At 39.5% G+C, this 16,723-nt stretch overlaps 1 protein-coding gene across 3 annotated transcripts in view; it reads left to right on the forward strand.

The window, feature by feature from the left end:
* Positions 1-16,723, forward strand: part of NKAIN3 (sodium/potassium transporting ATPase interacting 3) — a 608,438-nt gene that overhangs the window by 585,707 nt on the left and 6,008 nt on the right. Inside the window, exons 6-7 of one of the 3 annotated variants that reach the window (XM_027572733.2) lie at positions 8,842-8,911; positions 13,811-13,965. In XM_027572733.2, coding sequence (XP_027428534.1) covers positions 8,842-8,911; positions 13,811-13,965 — 225 coding nt within the window. Of the gene's footprint in view, positions 1-8,841; positions 8,912-10,821; positions 10,898-13,810; positions 13,966-16,723 lie in introns of those variants that run through there. The other 2 variants (XM_035727341.1, XM_027572739.2) reach the window with 2 other exon arrangements.

Consider the following 16,723-nt stretch of genomic DNA (forward strand, 5'->3'; position numbering starts at 1 on the left):
TGTCAGCGCTTCTTGTATAACCCATAGTGGAGCCTGGAACCCTAGATCAACTTCCTGAGCACAACTGCTGCTTCCCTTATGTCTTCCATTATCTCACACGAAGGTCTCTTGTAGCCAACCCTAACTCAGTAACATAGAGAGAGGGGAATTCAGGAAATTCCATCTTAGATAAATTGACACGTTACAAATCACAATATTTAATGATAAAACTGAGATATTACTCTTTTGAGTGTAATCCTATGGAATCTAAATGACATAGCAATTTAAAATCATAAGCATCCATTTAAAAAGTACCTGGGGCACCTGGGTGGCACAGTCAGTTAAGCATCTGACTCTGAATTTTTGCCCAGGTCATGATCTCAGGGTGGTGAGATCGAGCCCCACATTGGGCTCCACACTGGGCGTGGAGCCTGCTTAAGATTCTCTCTCTCCTTCTCCCTCTCCCCTCCCTCTCTAAAAATAATTTTAAAAATTAAAAAAATTGAATTAAATTAAAAGTACCTCAATAAGCTTTAATTAAGTTCAAATTTTAAATTGTTCCAGGTCCTTTTGGAACTTGTACCTCCATTCCACCTGACCCATAGAATTATGTCTTAATGTAATATGTTTATCCTTAAAATTTTTTCTTATCCTATCATACATGTGAAAAATTGTTTATAGATTGAAATTTTATTTTCAATAAATGTTATTTTTTGATGAATAAGAGTTCTTAATTTGTATAGCCCCGTTATCAGTCTTAAGTCTTAAATTAGGAAATTTCATGGTTTGTTCTTATTTCAGATTATCTTAACTAATCTTGAGTTGAGTCTTTGCTTCTTCGTATACATTTTAGGATCAGCATTTTGGTTAAACTGCTGAAAGTTTTACTGGTATTGCTTTGAATCCACCGATTAACTGAGCCACAGATCAAATTATATCTTTATAGCATTGAATTTCACAGTCCGTGAATGTTTTCTATTCTTCCATTTCTTTAAGACACCTTTAATTTCTTTCAATATGTTTTGTTGTATTCAGTGTAAAGGAATTTTTGCAGATTTTTTAGATTTATTCCTATAAATAAAAATTTAATTTTTTTCCTGTGACCAGATTTTAAGTGTTAAAGTTTGTTTTTGGATGGGGTCATACTTACAGTTATTGCCTACCAACATGATTGAGCAAACATAAAAGTATTCATCAATATGTGTAATACGTTTCCATTTGCTCAGTCATGTTGATAGCCAATAATTGCAATTATAACCTATCCAAAGAAAAACTTAAACGAAAAATGAAACATTTAGTGGAAGATGCCTCTTAATGAAATGGAGTGTTTTTTTTTGTTTTCAACTGGTCCATGTATTCATGGGTGAATATTAGTTATTGCTAGGATGACATAGTTTACCTCACATACTTTCAATATGTGGTGCTAGTGTTGGTTGTATTTATAGAAACCTTGTACACAGAAAAAATATGAGAATGGAAGGACTCTGGTTACAGCAAAAGTCATTCAATTATTTTAATTCTTTGCTTCCGCAGATAGTTTTGAGGACCTACCTTTTACCAGGCACTGTTTTAGATATTGAGGATATAGTGATGAACAAACTCAGACAAGATCAGACAAAAATTCTTATCCCATAAAGCTTAAATTGTGGTAAGGGAGTCAGACAACAAATAAGACTTTTTAAAGTAAAATATATAATATAGCCTGGCAAATAGTGATAAGCACAAAAGAGAAAATAAAGCAGGGGAGAAGGAAAGACAAGTGGGAAGGAGTGAAATTATAGGTAGAATGGCCGAAGATATATGTGAAAAAGTAAACAGGGATCTAGTATCAAAGCATATTTTTAAAGTACTAAAATGTATTGCAAAATTTATTTTGAAAGCAAAAAAAATGGAGCCATCTATCTTGTCATTTGTAGCTATAATTTTATCATCATGTGAAATTAAAACAGCTCTTTTGTTTAGTGACCTGGAGGATGATACATACCCTCCAGATTCCAGATGGCTGAGACAAATACCTTTCATTGTAAAGTGGAAAGAAGACAATTGTGGAGGAGGATGAGGGAACCAAGAACCAGAACAGCCTCGGGTACTTTCTCAGGACACATACATTTTGGGATTAAGGCTCTTAGAATGAGCACCTGAAACTGCACACCATTTGCAAAGTCTGTACATCTGGGTTTGCATTTCCCAGCTGAACGCTCCTGGTCTTTTAATGCTTCCCCTCCCCCTCCGGAGGACAAGGGGAGGCTGGATGTCCTGGACAGACCTGGGGTTGCTTCCAGACTCTCCAGAATCTCCCAGTGACAGCTCCCAGTGTTTTCCAGACCAAACTGCCGGCAATGACAATGACAGTGATATCGGTTCTCCGTGTCAGTACCTGAGACTGAGGGGGACAAGACAGAAATGAGAAGAGCCCATTTCGCATGGCTGTTACCAGGCAGGAAGAGTTAAAAATGTTGAAACACTCTGATCTAGACAGCACAACCTCTAGGACTGAGGACTCTGCTCTCCCGGCCTGGAGCTGACTTATCCTTGAGCATCTCAATGGGCCCAGGTGCTTCCCTTTTTGAGTTACATGCACTTTCTGAAAGGTGAGAGACACTTTAAACTTCCTGCACCATGAAGAGAACAAGGAATAGCCATCAAGCTCGCATTTGGGTGTCATGTGTCTGCTTGAAGGGCTATTCAGGTTCATAAAGCCATTTGGGGCAAGCAGGAGCAGAGCCCCGGCCACCCCTCTGGACATCCACAGTGTTTCAGGGCAGTGTCCACTCACTGTGCCCAGCACACACCCATCATGGCGCGGTGCACAGCCCGACCATGAGCTGCAATTTGGCACAGCACAGCATGCCCTCTGAAAGCTCAGGTTCTGCAGACAGGAAATGACAGCAGATCAGTGATGCTGCAAAGTAGCTCGTTCCCTAGCAGCATAGGCAGAGTTTAGTTGTCAGCTACCTCTGAAATCACTGGTCTTTCCTCAAAGCCCTCATTATCTGCGGGGTGCTGCAAGACCCTATCTGCGTGAACTCCGTTGGTGTCAAGCCTCTACCCTGGCTTTTCTCTTATGAATTCATATCACTAATCCTTAAGACATTATTCCCAGCAACTTGTGCAATCAATGTTTATTAGAACAGTCTCATACCTAAATAGCAGGAACAATGGTAGACCAGGAAGCAAGTTGAGAATAAATACAGTAATTGGTTCTCATCTTCCTGGGTCTTTTCATTGCTCTGAAGCTAAAGGCACTGTTCCAGGGCCTCAGTGTTTCTTAATTCAGTGACAAGTAGTTCGTGCTTAGCTGGATCAGAAACAAAACACCTATATTCAGGTAATTATTTGGTGAATATAGTTAAACCTGGGGCAAAGATGATAGCTTGCGCTCTCACTGGAAATGGCATTGCTTTAGGTCTGTATTTATACAAATGTGCTTGCTGCTTTACGTGTATAAAGTCAATCGGGTTTGCAATGTCTGAGTGAGAAACCAAGTCAGTAGCACTGAGTTACCAGTTGGAAACTTCATTTATGACAAAAAGTTTCCTGTAGTCAAATCGAAAAGTTGCAATTGGTTGTGTATCTTTTACAAGTGGAAAACAACGCCGATCTGTACAGTGAGATGTTGCTTTAAATCTAGAGTAGATTTGTAATTCGTTCAGGTCAGGGAAAATCCCCATCAGGCATATGGAATGGCTAAAGTAACCGCAAAGATATTTGGTTACAAGTAACATGATTTCTTCCAAGAAGTCCCTTAGTTGTGCTGTTGGAGGTTGGCACAGGAAATACATTTGAAAGGACTGCAAACAGCGGGGTTTCCTGGCTGCAAGCTTTCCCTGTGGGATCTTTTATAGTAACACCTCAGTTTCCGAGAATGGGTGAAGAGAGCAAGGCTCTGCCTAACTGGCTTTTCCAGACAGCTGATGCCAACTCTTCGTTGTGCTGATTTTTGTTCTCCATTTCAAGACTTTAATACAGGGGCGCCTGTATTAAAGGGTGGTTCAGTCATTAAGCATCTGCCTTCAGCTCAGGTCATGATTCCAGGGTCCTGGGATCGAGCCCTGCATCGGGCTCCCTGCTCCACGGGAAGCCTGCTTCTCCCTCTCCCACTCCCCTTGCTTGTGTTCCCTCTCTCGCTGCGTCTCTCTCTGTCAAATAAAATCTTAAAAAAAAAAAAAAAAAAAGACTTTAATACAGAGTATACAGAGTATACAGAATTCAACTTCATTGTCCTTCAGGTCACCCAGCAAACTGTTCCCCCCCACACCCCCCCTCTTGCCTTCCTGTGCTTCCTTCTGTCTGTTCCAACCCCTTCCGTGGTCCGTCACCCTTCTGCCAAAGATCCCCGGATGGCGTACTCGCTGTAACATCTACAATTACGGATTTCGTGGACGTTTCCTTTATAATCCTCTTGTTCCAATACCTCTGAAAACCTGTCTACGCCTTTATTGTTCCTTCTCCTGTTTGTTGAAATTCAGTTTTTTTCTACTGGAAAAATTCCTTAATTCAGCATCTTCTTACATCTTTCTCATGAAAATGAATTTTAGAATGCACAGTTGCTTTACTTTCTTAATCATATAATATGACTCCCTTATGGAAAACTTAAAAGCCGAAGGTCTTTCCTACTGAGTTGTTTTCAAGTTTTTTTATTAAGTCATCTTTAAAAAAAAATTCTTCATGTTTTAAAAGCACTTGGCATCATTAGAAAAAAAAGAGAGCTTTCAGAATCTGTACACGCACCCTCCATTTATGCTCCAATTTACTCCTTACTTGAACTATTTTTCCACTCTGGCAAATGGCAAATATTGGCATATATATAAAAAAACTAATTTTTATATAGGAACATCATTATCTCATGGACTTGTAGGTTTCTGTTGTCAGAAAGCCACATTGCATTCCATCCATAAAGGATTCTTGATGTTTTCAGTTTCTTAAGTACATACTTGTTTTTTTTTAATTACCTACTTTTCAATGATTCCTCCTTAATAGTTACGTCTTTTGGAGGTCTTGTCTAGTTCTGGAAGCTTGATAATTTAAGTTTTACTAATATATAATATTTAATATTAGAGATTTGAAAATTTTACCTCACACTAGAATTCTGATATGCAGAGAAAGTGTAGCTCATTTATTGTGCCATCCACTGGGATGACCATGTGTCTTCGTTGGGTTGAAAAGGTCTCTGTTTACACAGGTTGTCTTGGCATCCTGTCTAGTTTAGGCTTTGTCCTAGATTTTTTGGTTTTCAAATGAAATATTATCATTAATAATTGTTCTAGTTTGGGTAAACTTATAGTACACCACGCTTCTGCCATAGTCTCCTCAAGATGTGTGAGAAGCAAGTGCAATGAGTAGAATTCTCCTTTTAACACATGGTTAAATGTGTTGTGTAAGAAAACCACCCCCCCCAGTCTTCTCCCCACATCTTTAAGGATACAGTGCAACTAGGACCTTTCTTTCAAGGACAGTGTGTAGATCGATCAGTGATTAAAAAGGTAGGTGCTTGGACAGGAGTAGCAGAGATAGCTAGCTCCTTTCAGTGCCAAGTGGAGGTGCACCAGCCCACAGGAGCTAGGTGGGGTTAGTAGAGGGCACCCAGAAGTGTAATGAGTTCCCAACGAAGCTGCAGTGTTTTACCAACAAAAATAGAAACTCTCGTTGTCAAAATGTATATGTATATATAAATGTATATATAATACATATAACATATATAGTATATTATAACATATATTACATATATTATAAATATTTACATACACAGAGTAGGATAAATAAACTAGAATATTTTTTTCACAGTTCGGATTTTATGAATAATGCTGTTATAAACATCTATGTACAAATTTTGTGAGGACATATGTCTTCATTTCTCTTGGATCTGTTCCTAGGAGTGGAACTACCGGGTCATATGGTAACTCTTTTGAACCATTTTAGGAACTGACTAACTGTTTTCCAAAGTGGCTGCACCATTTTACATTCCCTCCAGTCGTGTATGAGGGTGCTAATTTCTCTACATCCTCACCAACATTTGTTATTATCTGATATGTTTATTCTAGCTATCTTAGTGGGTATAACATAGTATCTCATTGTGGTTTTGATTTGCATTTACCTGAAAACATTTTGGTAATGAGCTTGATGTTGAAAACAGAAAGAAGTTCAGGATGGCAGAATACATTTTCTGTCTTTGCTTCTCTTCATCCATCACAGTTAAGAACATTTCAGCCTTTAAAGAAATACTTTGTAAATCAATCTAATTTTCCTACAATATTTGTGAGCGTTTTTATAAATGAGTCTTCTACATTTTAGTTGCATTGCATTCAAGGTCAGTTGAAAATTTTAAATTGAATCATTCAACAAATGAAGCACCCCCAAAATCATCCTTTGAAGCTTTTAGTAAATGGCAATAATTGAGAGCTTATGAAAAGGAGAACATTGAAATTTATGCTCACCAAAGGAAGAGAACCAGGCAAATTAAATAATGAGAACTCAAATGTTATGCAAGATTTAATTTTTCAATTTTATAATTTCCTCTTGAAATATCTCGACTTGAGAAAAGACTCTTTAGACAGAGCTCCTGTTTTTAATTGGATGAATTTATATTCTGCACCAAAATGAAAAGAAGCTGATTTGTGAGAAGGCCTAAAAATGTTACAGCATTTATATTTGATTTTAAAAAATCATAAATAGATACAATGTATATTTTGTTACCTTATAAAAATTTTGGCAAAGATACACTAAATGAAGGTAAAATAACAGTAACTGGGAAAGTATTTGGGCTAAATAACATTACACATATCCACTTTTAGCAAACTTGCTTAGAGATTACCAGTGCCTTATATAGAGTATATTTCCACAGTTAAAAATATTATGATTTACAGAATTGATTAAGGTATCAACAATTTCAATTTTACTAACCATAAACAAATTTTTGAATAAGATTATAAATAAATCTATGAAAATAATAAAACCATGTTGAAAAAAATATATATATATATTCTGGTGATAGAGACAGACATGGCTAAGGAGCAGATTCACAGTGGTCCATGAATTTATACCAAAAATAATGATTCTGTTAATGTTACATTTTAATGTTCAAGTGATCCCTATAAAAAAGTTTTCTTTTTGTTTTGATTTAAAGCATACAGATATCAGGGGCGCCTGGGTGGCTCAGTCAGTTAAGCATCCGACTCTTGGTTTCTACTCAGGTCATGATCTCAGGGTCCTGGGATCAAGCCCTGCATTGGGCTCTGTGCTCAGCAGGGAGTCTGCTTGAGATTCTTTCCTTCTTCTTCTGCCCCGCTCCCCCTGTCCTGCTAACTCTCTCTCTCAAAAATAAATAAATAAATCTTTGAAAAAATTGTAAAGCATACAGATACAGGCTATCTTTATTTTTATAAAAAATTTTATTTTTAATATGATTTTTCAGTTGAATTATTTTATTCACAAATGTATATATTTATAATTTTGTTTATTTTTAACACCCACTTTAACTTTGAAAAGTGCCTTGTAATCACATACTCATTCAACTTTTAATCAGTGTTATTTTCCTTCTAATTTCCCACCTGTTGGTCAACAAGATGAAGGAGTAGATGTTTGATTAGGTATCTAATCTGATAAAAATTTTGCCCAATCTGACCATTTAAATGGTCCCTAGGCACTGTTTATTCTCTCCGGGAAAATCTTTTCAGTGTCTCAGATTGACTCCTCTTTCACTGTTTCTTTCCCTAACATAGTGTCCGGGTAACTTATGTGACCTGGTAGGAAAAGGATGGGCTTCAGGTTCCTCTAATCTCCAAGGGGATTGCTTGGAAATGGCCACCTGGTTGTTGTGTACCCCACGGGACTCCAAAGCTCATGTCTACACAGTGATCTGGTGAAGCTTTGATTGACCCAGCCTTACCTCAGCTTCTTCAATCGAGGTAAAAGGACACAGCAGGTCAGGGATTGGCAGAGTGGCTAGATCTAGAATAGGTCAAGTCTTCAATAGAACTTCTATGCTAAGTCATCCCTCTCTAAACCACAGGTCACTGACATGCCTGTCTTGAGCTGAGGATATGATATAATATTCGAGTATTAGGTATCTAAACATACACTCCCTCACCGAGAGTTTAGTGTCCCGCTATACCTATGTACCTGTTAATGTTATAGTGCTATAATATAACCAAGGTTTGAGGTAAAGTAATTAATACTTTTAATGGATTTCGAAAAAAAAGAACAAGAGACGTGAACTAAGATTAGCTTTGAACATTATGATTGGAAAAGAAAGACGGAAGCTGTGATCGAAACAGAAAGAAATTAGAATGAATGTCACCAGCATAGTGATTCTATACAGATTGTGAGACCAGTACCATGCGACCAGAGAAGAGATGAAAACTTCTTTGCAAAAAAACAGATGCCTATTTATCAAGGATGGCTTGAAGACAAAAGGCATGGACATAGATAATGTGACTTCTCAAAGGTCTTTCTAATGATGCAATAAATATTCTTAAGGAAAAAAATTGGATTCTGGCAACAAGACGAGAAGGTATACCTTCTGATATATAGGGGGAAAGGGCATATCCATATGCCTAAGGACAAACACATTATTTAAAATCTAACGTTATTTAATGTTACTTCATTTTTCACTAAAGTCAATAACAGCTTTGATTTTGTAGTCTGTAAGATCCCAACTTCTTTATTTGTTTCTTAAAAGCTCCCTGTTTTTTGATCATTGATAATATTTTTAGCAAACTTTTATATAAGTACACATTTTTCCATTTGTGGTAGACAGATTTTTTTTTTGTTGATATTCTTTTTATGTGTTCTATTTTAAACATCTAGTATTATGTGTGTTTTTATTTACACATTTATTCACATCGGGCTATGTTATATTTTCAGTTGATTTCATAGGCGGACTTGATGCACACTCCTACTACCAGGATCATGTTGAGTTAAAGCCTGTTAACCTGTAAGTAAAGGTGTGATGAGATGGAAAATATTAATCCTTCTAACTTGGTCAAAACTAACCAAACCTGAGATAATTTGGACCTGCTACTACTAATCATTGGTTTAATTTTCCACTCATATTTAAACCACACCTTTTACATGTAACCCAACATCATCATTAACATTCATTCCAAAAATAATTTGAAATAGGTAACATGGTTTATGTTTCTAAAATGGAATTTTTATTGAATTTTTCTTATCAGAAGTTGATTGCCAAATTGGAAAAAAAAAAAGGATAATGTAGTCTGTAGAAGAGAAACTAGATATGTGACTTGGGAGCTATATTACAGAGGGAAAAGGGGAGAAAGAATAGGTTAAAACCCAGGCTCTATGTGTGTGGTCTCAGGGCCCTTCCTTAATGCCCCTGAGACTTGGTTCTCCCACCTGTAATACGGTTTCACAGGCAGAGGAGGGAGGGTGCATTTCAATGGGATAACCTTTGACTGTGCCTAGTTCTCAAATATTTGACTAACTGTTCCTAGAGGACATGCAAGCAAGTCAACAACTACAACACAAAAACACCTTAACCTGAACAGATTTCAGTTGAGTATAAGGAAGGAATCGTGGTCACCTGATTGATAAAATACTAGAAAGCAAGAAAATAGATGCAGAGACTCCATTCCTAGAAAACTCTAAGTAACAAATAAACAACTGTAGAAAATAATAGCTATCATGTGCTATGCACTTGACATGGATTGTCTCTCTTAACCCTCATGGAAATACCATAATGTACTAATTAATAGTCCCACTTCATAAAAAAGGAAACAGAGGTCCATAGAGATTAGACAAATTTCCCAAAATCCCATCAGTAGTAAGGGGTGGAGCTGGGATCTATTCTGATTGATAAGCTATCACCATGCCTGATGGTGTGGACGTGTTCAGATGACCTTCCTATTCTTTCAGCCCAATGTTCTACAATTCCGTGATGATAAAGGACATTATGTAGAACAGCCACTGGTTTAAGAAACACACATGAAAGCCTTCATCTGCTGCCTCTTCGCCATAGTGGTTCCTGCCCGCATCTGCAGCCCCCTCACCCCCAGCCTTAAGAAACCTGCACTGGGCTCCTCCAACCGCTCCAGGTTGGATTAATTTTATTCTGGCAGAATGATCTAAAGGAAACATAGCTCACAAGCTATACAAATCAGCGCTGTGCCTGTCACATGACAGATGTTTAAATAAATGTTGATTTCTTAAAGCAAATCCAATTTAGAAAATCATTCACCTTATATAACACTCTGGGACTAAGCAGTCACCACCTCATTACTCATGCTACTGAGTGCTCGTAAATGATGTGCTCCAAAAGTTGATATTTGTGGATCTGGGGAACTTGGCAGAGATTGTGACAATAATAAAGATGATGAGTGCATTGGAAGTGAGAAAAGAATGGAAACAATGCCTAGTAGCGTCTAGGAGAGTCTAACACACATTCATTATGTAATAAAGAAGGTGATGAATGATTTCTTTCATCTCCACCGTGAAAAAAATAACTCAGCAGAGGAAATTGCAATATGAAAAATGTTGGTCAGATGTAAGAAAGATCTTTCTATTAAGGAAGGTTATTAAAATTGCAATTGATTAATGTTGATAATGGAATCTCCTTTTTCGAATGGCATGTGTATCCATGTACCTCACAGCGTTCTCTGGCATGGCCCAGAGGCAAGTGACTGCCATCTGTGTTCCCTAATGTCTCTCCCATCCCTGTGAATCAAGAGTACATGAAACGTACCTGTGAGATTACCTGAAAGGCTTTGATCAACTCTACTGCTTCCTCAAAGAGTTTTCTCAACTCCCCTGTTCACACCTTTGTAGCTGAATGTAGCATAAACTACAGGCCACAGAAAGCAATAGAACAAGTTCCTGCTTTGACAGATTATGCATATTACCTGTCCGATGAATATGGAAAGCCTTTCAACCATGAAGGGAGCAGGAATCTGAAAGATCGAACTACACCTGAATTAAAATCATTGTGCATGAAACAATTGAAGAGGTCAGTATGTGTGCTCCCCACTGGTATGCAAATATTACAGTTTATTCACTTGGCATAAGTCAGCCTGCTTGATTTCTTTTAATAAAGCCGTTAGATTGGATTCTGTTGTGCCCAGCTCAGTGATGCCATATCACCACCCAGCAACAGATTGGCAAAAAAAACCCAATCTTCTGTATAACTTGTCAGACAGGGAAAGGAATGCTGGTTTTTAACTTTCATTAAGTCCCTTTAGGCTCCATGGAGTACAGAACCAGGTTTTATGAGGAAGCCACTTTATTAAGGGAATCAGTAGAATCCTGATACACGTATGTGGAAGGGTAGCTTTTGAATCTCAAGGGGTAGTTACAAGCAGCCATTCCACTGACAAGGACACACTGCCGATTTGTACAGGAAGCCCTCATTCTCGTGTTTGATTGTGTCATTGCTCCTAATCATAAACCATACCTTTCATGTGCCCACAGTCAAGTTGTGTGTGAATGTGTGTGTTGGGGGTGATGTGATAGGAAAAAGCATTTTACATATGGAGTTGGTCTTCCATGTTTTGTCTCTTTTTAAATTAATGATACCAAGCTATCAAGAAGGCCTGATTAAGGAGATTAGTTTAGTTTTAGTTACACCTCTTTCTCTGTTACTTATAATGTGTGTCCTAGACCCTATGCTGGGTGCCAGAGAGAGAAAGATGAGCAATACTTGAGCTTTGACCGCCAGCAGCCAATGATCTAGGTGAGGAGACCTACACAGAAATAAGTAGATGCAAAACAGTGTCCCCAAGGCAATTTTTTGCAGAGGGGAGAATGGTTACTTCTCACTTGTAGGGGCAGGGGATAGACTAAGGGATGATGCCTAAGCTGACTTAGGAAAGATGATAAGGAGTTAATCGAAAGCAGAAGAGAATGGGTGTCCCCTGCATGGAGGTGAATTTGCTTGGCCATTCTACAGAGGGTGAAGTTGAAATGCATGACTATCCAATCTAGTGTTTGCCATAGTTGTCACATAACCTGAGCAAGCCTATGAGGAAGCAGATGTTTAAGTAGAGCAGGAATCTTGGTAGCTCTTGGTGGAGTTGCCCCCAGATCCTCAGCAGCCATGGTTCCACCATCTAAACAATGTGACTCTTCAGACCTAAAGCTGTGGAGATGCCAGCCACAAAAAAAGAATGAGATCCTGCTATTTGCAACAACATGGATGGACCTAGAGGGCATCATGCTAAGTGAAATAAGTCAGACAGAGAAAGACAAATACCGTATGATCTCATTTGTATGTGGAATTTAAGGAACAAACACATGAACAAAGAAAAAAGAGATTTAAAAAAAAAGAGAAAGAGATACAAATGCAGAGAACAGACTGATGGTTACCAGCGGGGAGGTGGGTGGAAGGATGTGTGAAACAGATGAAGGGAGTACACTTATGATGAGCACCGAGAAATGTATGGAATCGTTGAATCACTATCTTGTACACCTGAAACTAATATAACACTGGATGTTAATTATACTTGAATTAAAAAAAAAAAAAGCTATAGAGGTGAACAAGATTCCCACTATCCCTACCTACTATACAGCGAAACCACAGCCAAGGGACCAGGCTTGGCAGAATCAGTGAGGAAAAAAGATCCTGTCGAGTTTGACTCTAGTCTGGCATGGGGAAGAGACATGAGAGGTGTAGAATAAGTGGGAGGCCTTGGGTATCCCCCACACCACCCCCACACACACTGTGAGGGTGCGGGGCAGGGTCTGTCAGCTTTGCACTGGTGAAATACCATTAAAAATAAATAAATAAAGGGGTGCCTGAGTGGCTCAGTCGGTTAAGTGTCTGCTTTCCATTCAGGTCATGATCCTGGGGTTCTGGGATCAAGCCCTGAGTCGGGCTTCCTGCTCAGTGGGAAGTCTGCTTGTTCCTCTCCTTCTGCCCCTCCCCCACCACCACTCATGCTCTCTCATGCCCAAATAAATAAGTAAAATCTAAAAAAAAATAAAAATTTAAAGATGCTGTAGAGATGCTTTCAGTGGTTATTGTCTGGGTCTGGCTTTGGGATATGTGACACACAAGTCAGGGGTAGCCTGTGTTGGGGTCCATCATCTTGGCACAGCCATCAGTAAGGGAGCTATAACTCTCAAATAAGTATAGCCTGGGTCTCCCAGGACCTCTTTCATCACTCCCACCAAACGCTGATACCACCTTTCATGAGGAGAAAGAGCAAGTGTGGCTCTTGTCATTGGAGCAGAGAGCCACACGTGGTCAGTGGTGGCTTTGGTCAGTGGTGGCTTTGAACAGGACACCTACCGAGCGGCTGGTCATGGAGGCTGCAGTAACACCAAGGGGAGAGGGCTAATAAAAGCAGATTTGCTTCTCAGGAAGAAAAATCATTTGGCAAAAAAACCTATGCAGCTATGAAAGAGACACAGAATTTCAGGGAACATCCTAGTGAGCAACTAAATTAAAGTTTGTCAAAATCAAAATGGTTAGCACCCGGGCAGTGGGAAAATTACGCTCTATGTGGCAGTAATTCTTCAGATAGAAATAATTAGACCAAGGTACTTTGTCAAAAAAAGACTGCAGTGGAATTTCAGAACTGTGTTCTACAATAGAGCTAGAGAGATTTGATGACCTTAGAAATTCCCGTGAGGAAGATGCCCCACGACTGCCGTTTAGAAAGACTTGAAAAAGCTTCATCCCCCACGTTCAGCCAATTTTTTTCTAAGATTTCCAAATGAGAACTTGACTCTTCTCTGGTATCTTGACTTGTCTGATTGCCTTGGCTGGAGGCTAATTTTTCTTCAGAAAAATTGTCACCTGCTAGGCGGCCGCTGCTGATTGAGTGTCGGCTCTTGCAACGCAGTACGAGAAGACAGACGAGGCTAATTCCCATTTCAGGCAGGCTCTACAGTCAGCGCCCACCTGTACCTTCACTGCCTCTCATGTCCAAGCCCAGAGGAAATTGGCCTCTGATGACTGCCTGCTGGACAGAGCGGAGGTGGTCGCACCCACCTGCTCTTCCCTGAGAAAAGCTGCTTTGGATCCATATCCCTGTAAGTTTGTGCCAGACCATTTTGCATTTACAGCACCTAGATTAAGAACCAGCCAGAACAAAACAGAGCTGTGTGTGGGGGTGGGTGTGTGGGAGGTGGGCAGGTCAGAATGATGTGCTTTCAAACCTTGATTTAAAAACTAGTAACCACCAAGGAAACATGGGTGGCTCAGTTGGGATTAAGCCTCCAACTCTTGATTTCATCTCAGGTCATGATCTCAGGGTCCTGAAATCTAGCCCCAAGTGGAGCCCCATGGAGCCTTCTTAAGATTCTCTCTCTCTCCCTCTGCTCTTCCCCCACCGCCCAACCCCTCCCTGCATGCGAGCAAGCTCTCTCTTTCTAAAACAAACAAACAAACAAGCCAGTAACCACCAGCAATGTATTAGTAAACTGAAGCTGGAGGAACCTGGAGTCTACAACATGCATTTACTCCATCACTCCTCTCTTTCTTGACCAAGCACTTAAAGACTAATAAAATGATAACTCTCTGTCTTTCTCCTGTTTTCACTTGTCCTTGATTGTCTTTCACACTTTTATATTTCTCTATCCATGCTGTCTGTCCCCTGTGGCACACAGTGCAAAGTGTCCGTAATCTGCTCAAACTGAGGGCTGTTCACCCTTCCCATCACTGAGTGTGGAGTTCTGTTGCCTAAGGGCTTCCACCAGTCCCTGGAAATGGTGGGTTCTTACAACAGGCATTAACTTTCCCAGGCACAGCCTCAAGAATGCAGATTGCAACAACTTGTAATGCACTCAGCCTTACAGAGGAGAGCCGGGCTTCCCTGCATGCCTGCCTTACTTAGCACAAAGGGGCAGTGCTTTGGGCTTCTTGCTCTTCCTCTCTTCTGAGCACTTACCTTCTGTCACTGATATTAATAACTTTGTGATCCATCATGGGAAATGACTAATTCCTTTTAGGAACTATGTAAGAACATACCCTAATGTGTGGCCATCTGACCATGGAGCAGTGAAATGGCTGTGTTTATATGGTTCAGACCCGTCACTGGGCTAGTCAGTTCATGCACCACTATTCTTGCTGAGAAGAAATGATGCCACCAATAAGGTGGGCAGCAACACACAAAGAGGGTCTGCCATGACCATGACCAATGGTCAGTCATCTGCCCTGTGCCTCACTAGGATCACTGAGACCTTCTCATTTAACACGTGACCTCACTCACTGCCCCCAGAACCTATGGAACCTGGTTCTCACACTGCCTTTTCCAAAAAGAGAAAACTCGCATCTGAATGGTACCCTCCAGGGAAACTGTCAATTCCTGTCTTTCTGAGAACTCTCAGGAATCTTCTTAGTACTAGTCATAGATATTAACAGCAAGAAAATAGATTTACCCAGTGAAAGGGAGACATGGAGCACCCTCCTCCCCCAAACTAATCAACATGAGAGAAATAACTTCATTTTGCCTGTTTCCAAAAGAGAATATCCTCTGACTTTAAAATTATATGCAATGAACAGAAACCAAATTTTATGTTAAAAACATATTTTGTTTATTTTATATTCACATCAAGAAATACTTATAATCCCACATTATGACAGGTTCTGGGAAGAAACAAGACATGGGAAAGAGAATAGAATACACAGATATCTTACACACACACACACACACACACACACACACGCAGAAATAATAACAGGGAGACTTAGAAAAGCAATAGAAAAAGATACAATGACAGGCCTTTCAGAAGACACACTTTGAAATAACATCACTATGCTATTACTTGATTTTACTCTGCCTTAAGAGTAGATACCTTCAGGTAACTACTAACATATCTATGAACATCTGAAGAAACAAATAAAGATATGATCTTAAGGTTCGCAAAACTCAAACTGTTCTACCTAGACTCATTGGTCAATCATAGCACCATTAAAAGAGGGACAAATAGACATTATGCGTCTCCAGATGAGACACAATGAAAAGCACAACACCACATATGAAGTATCTTGCCACAAGGTCAAGCTTGATCTTGGACTGAAAGTGTAGACAATATAAGAATAACAGAATTAGTTCAATCTCACCACAGAAGATAAACGTGGTGGGTATACCTAGAAGTTTCCCCAAACTCCCATCAGTACTAGCACTAACAAACAAAAGTACCTTTCCCTACTGCCTTATCCTCATTCTAGCAGAGATTCATCCGTTGGGTGGATGAATAAACTTTAAGACCTTGAATCTCCCTCCTGAGACACTGTATAAAACGATAAAAATGCCACCATTATATTCTCATCTCTTTATCTTTCAGTTTCAATCCCTGTTAAATTGCAATGGGGTAGGGGTGCCTGAGTGGCTCAGTTGTTAAGCGTCTGCCTTCGACTCAGGTCATGGTCTCAAGGTCCTGGGATGGAGCCCCAAATCGGGCCATAGAAAGAGTCATTGAACTGAGTTAATGGAAGAGAATTGCTAGATAGGGCTATAAAATAAATGGGAAACACAGCCTCTACTGGCAGGATCCTTATAACTTAGTTGTAGGGAGGAAACTTACACACCTGAGTGAAACAATCGGAGCCAAATTAATTGTGAAGTTGAATGCCATTAGCTCCACAGGGGGTATAGCAGACAGTGGAAGAGTTGTTATCAGTGGGGTAAGAAAGCAGTATAGCTGACATGGGAGTACAAATCTTCGCAAGGGAGAAGAAATGTCAACTGAACCCTGAGGATGAATGAGATTTGGATCAGCTAAGACTTTTTTCATGAGAGCAAAAGTATTCAACAAATATTTATTAAGTGCCAACTGTGTGGCAGAC

Source organism: Zalophus californianus, chromosome 4, assembly GCF_009762305.2.
Source record: "Zalophus californianus isolate mZalCal1 chromosome 4, mZalCal1.pri.v2, whole genome shotgun sequence".
Classification (NCBI taxonomy): Eukaryota; Metazoa; Chordata; class Mammalia; order Carnivora; family Otariidae; genus Zalophus; species Zalophus californianus.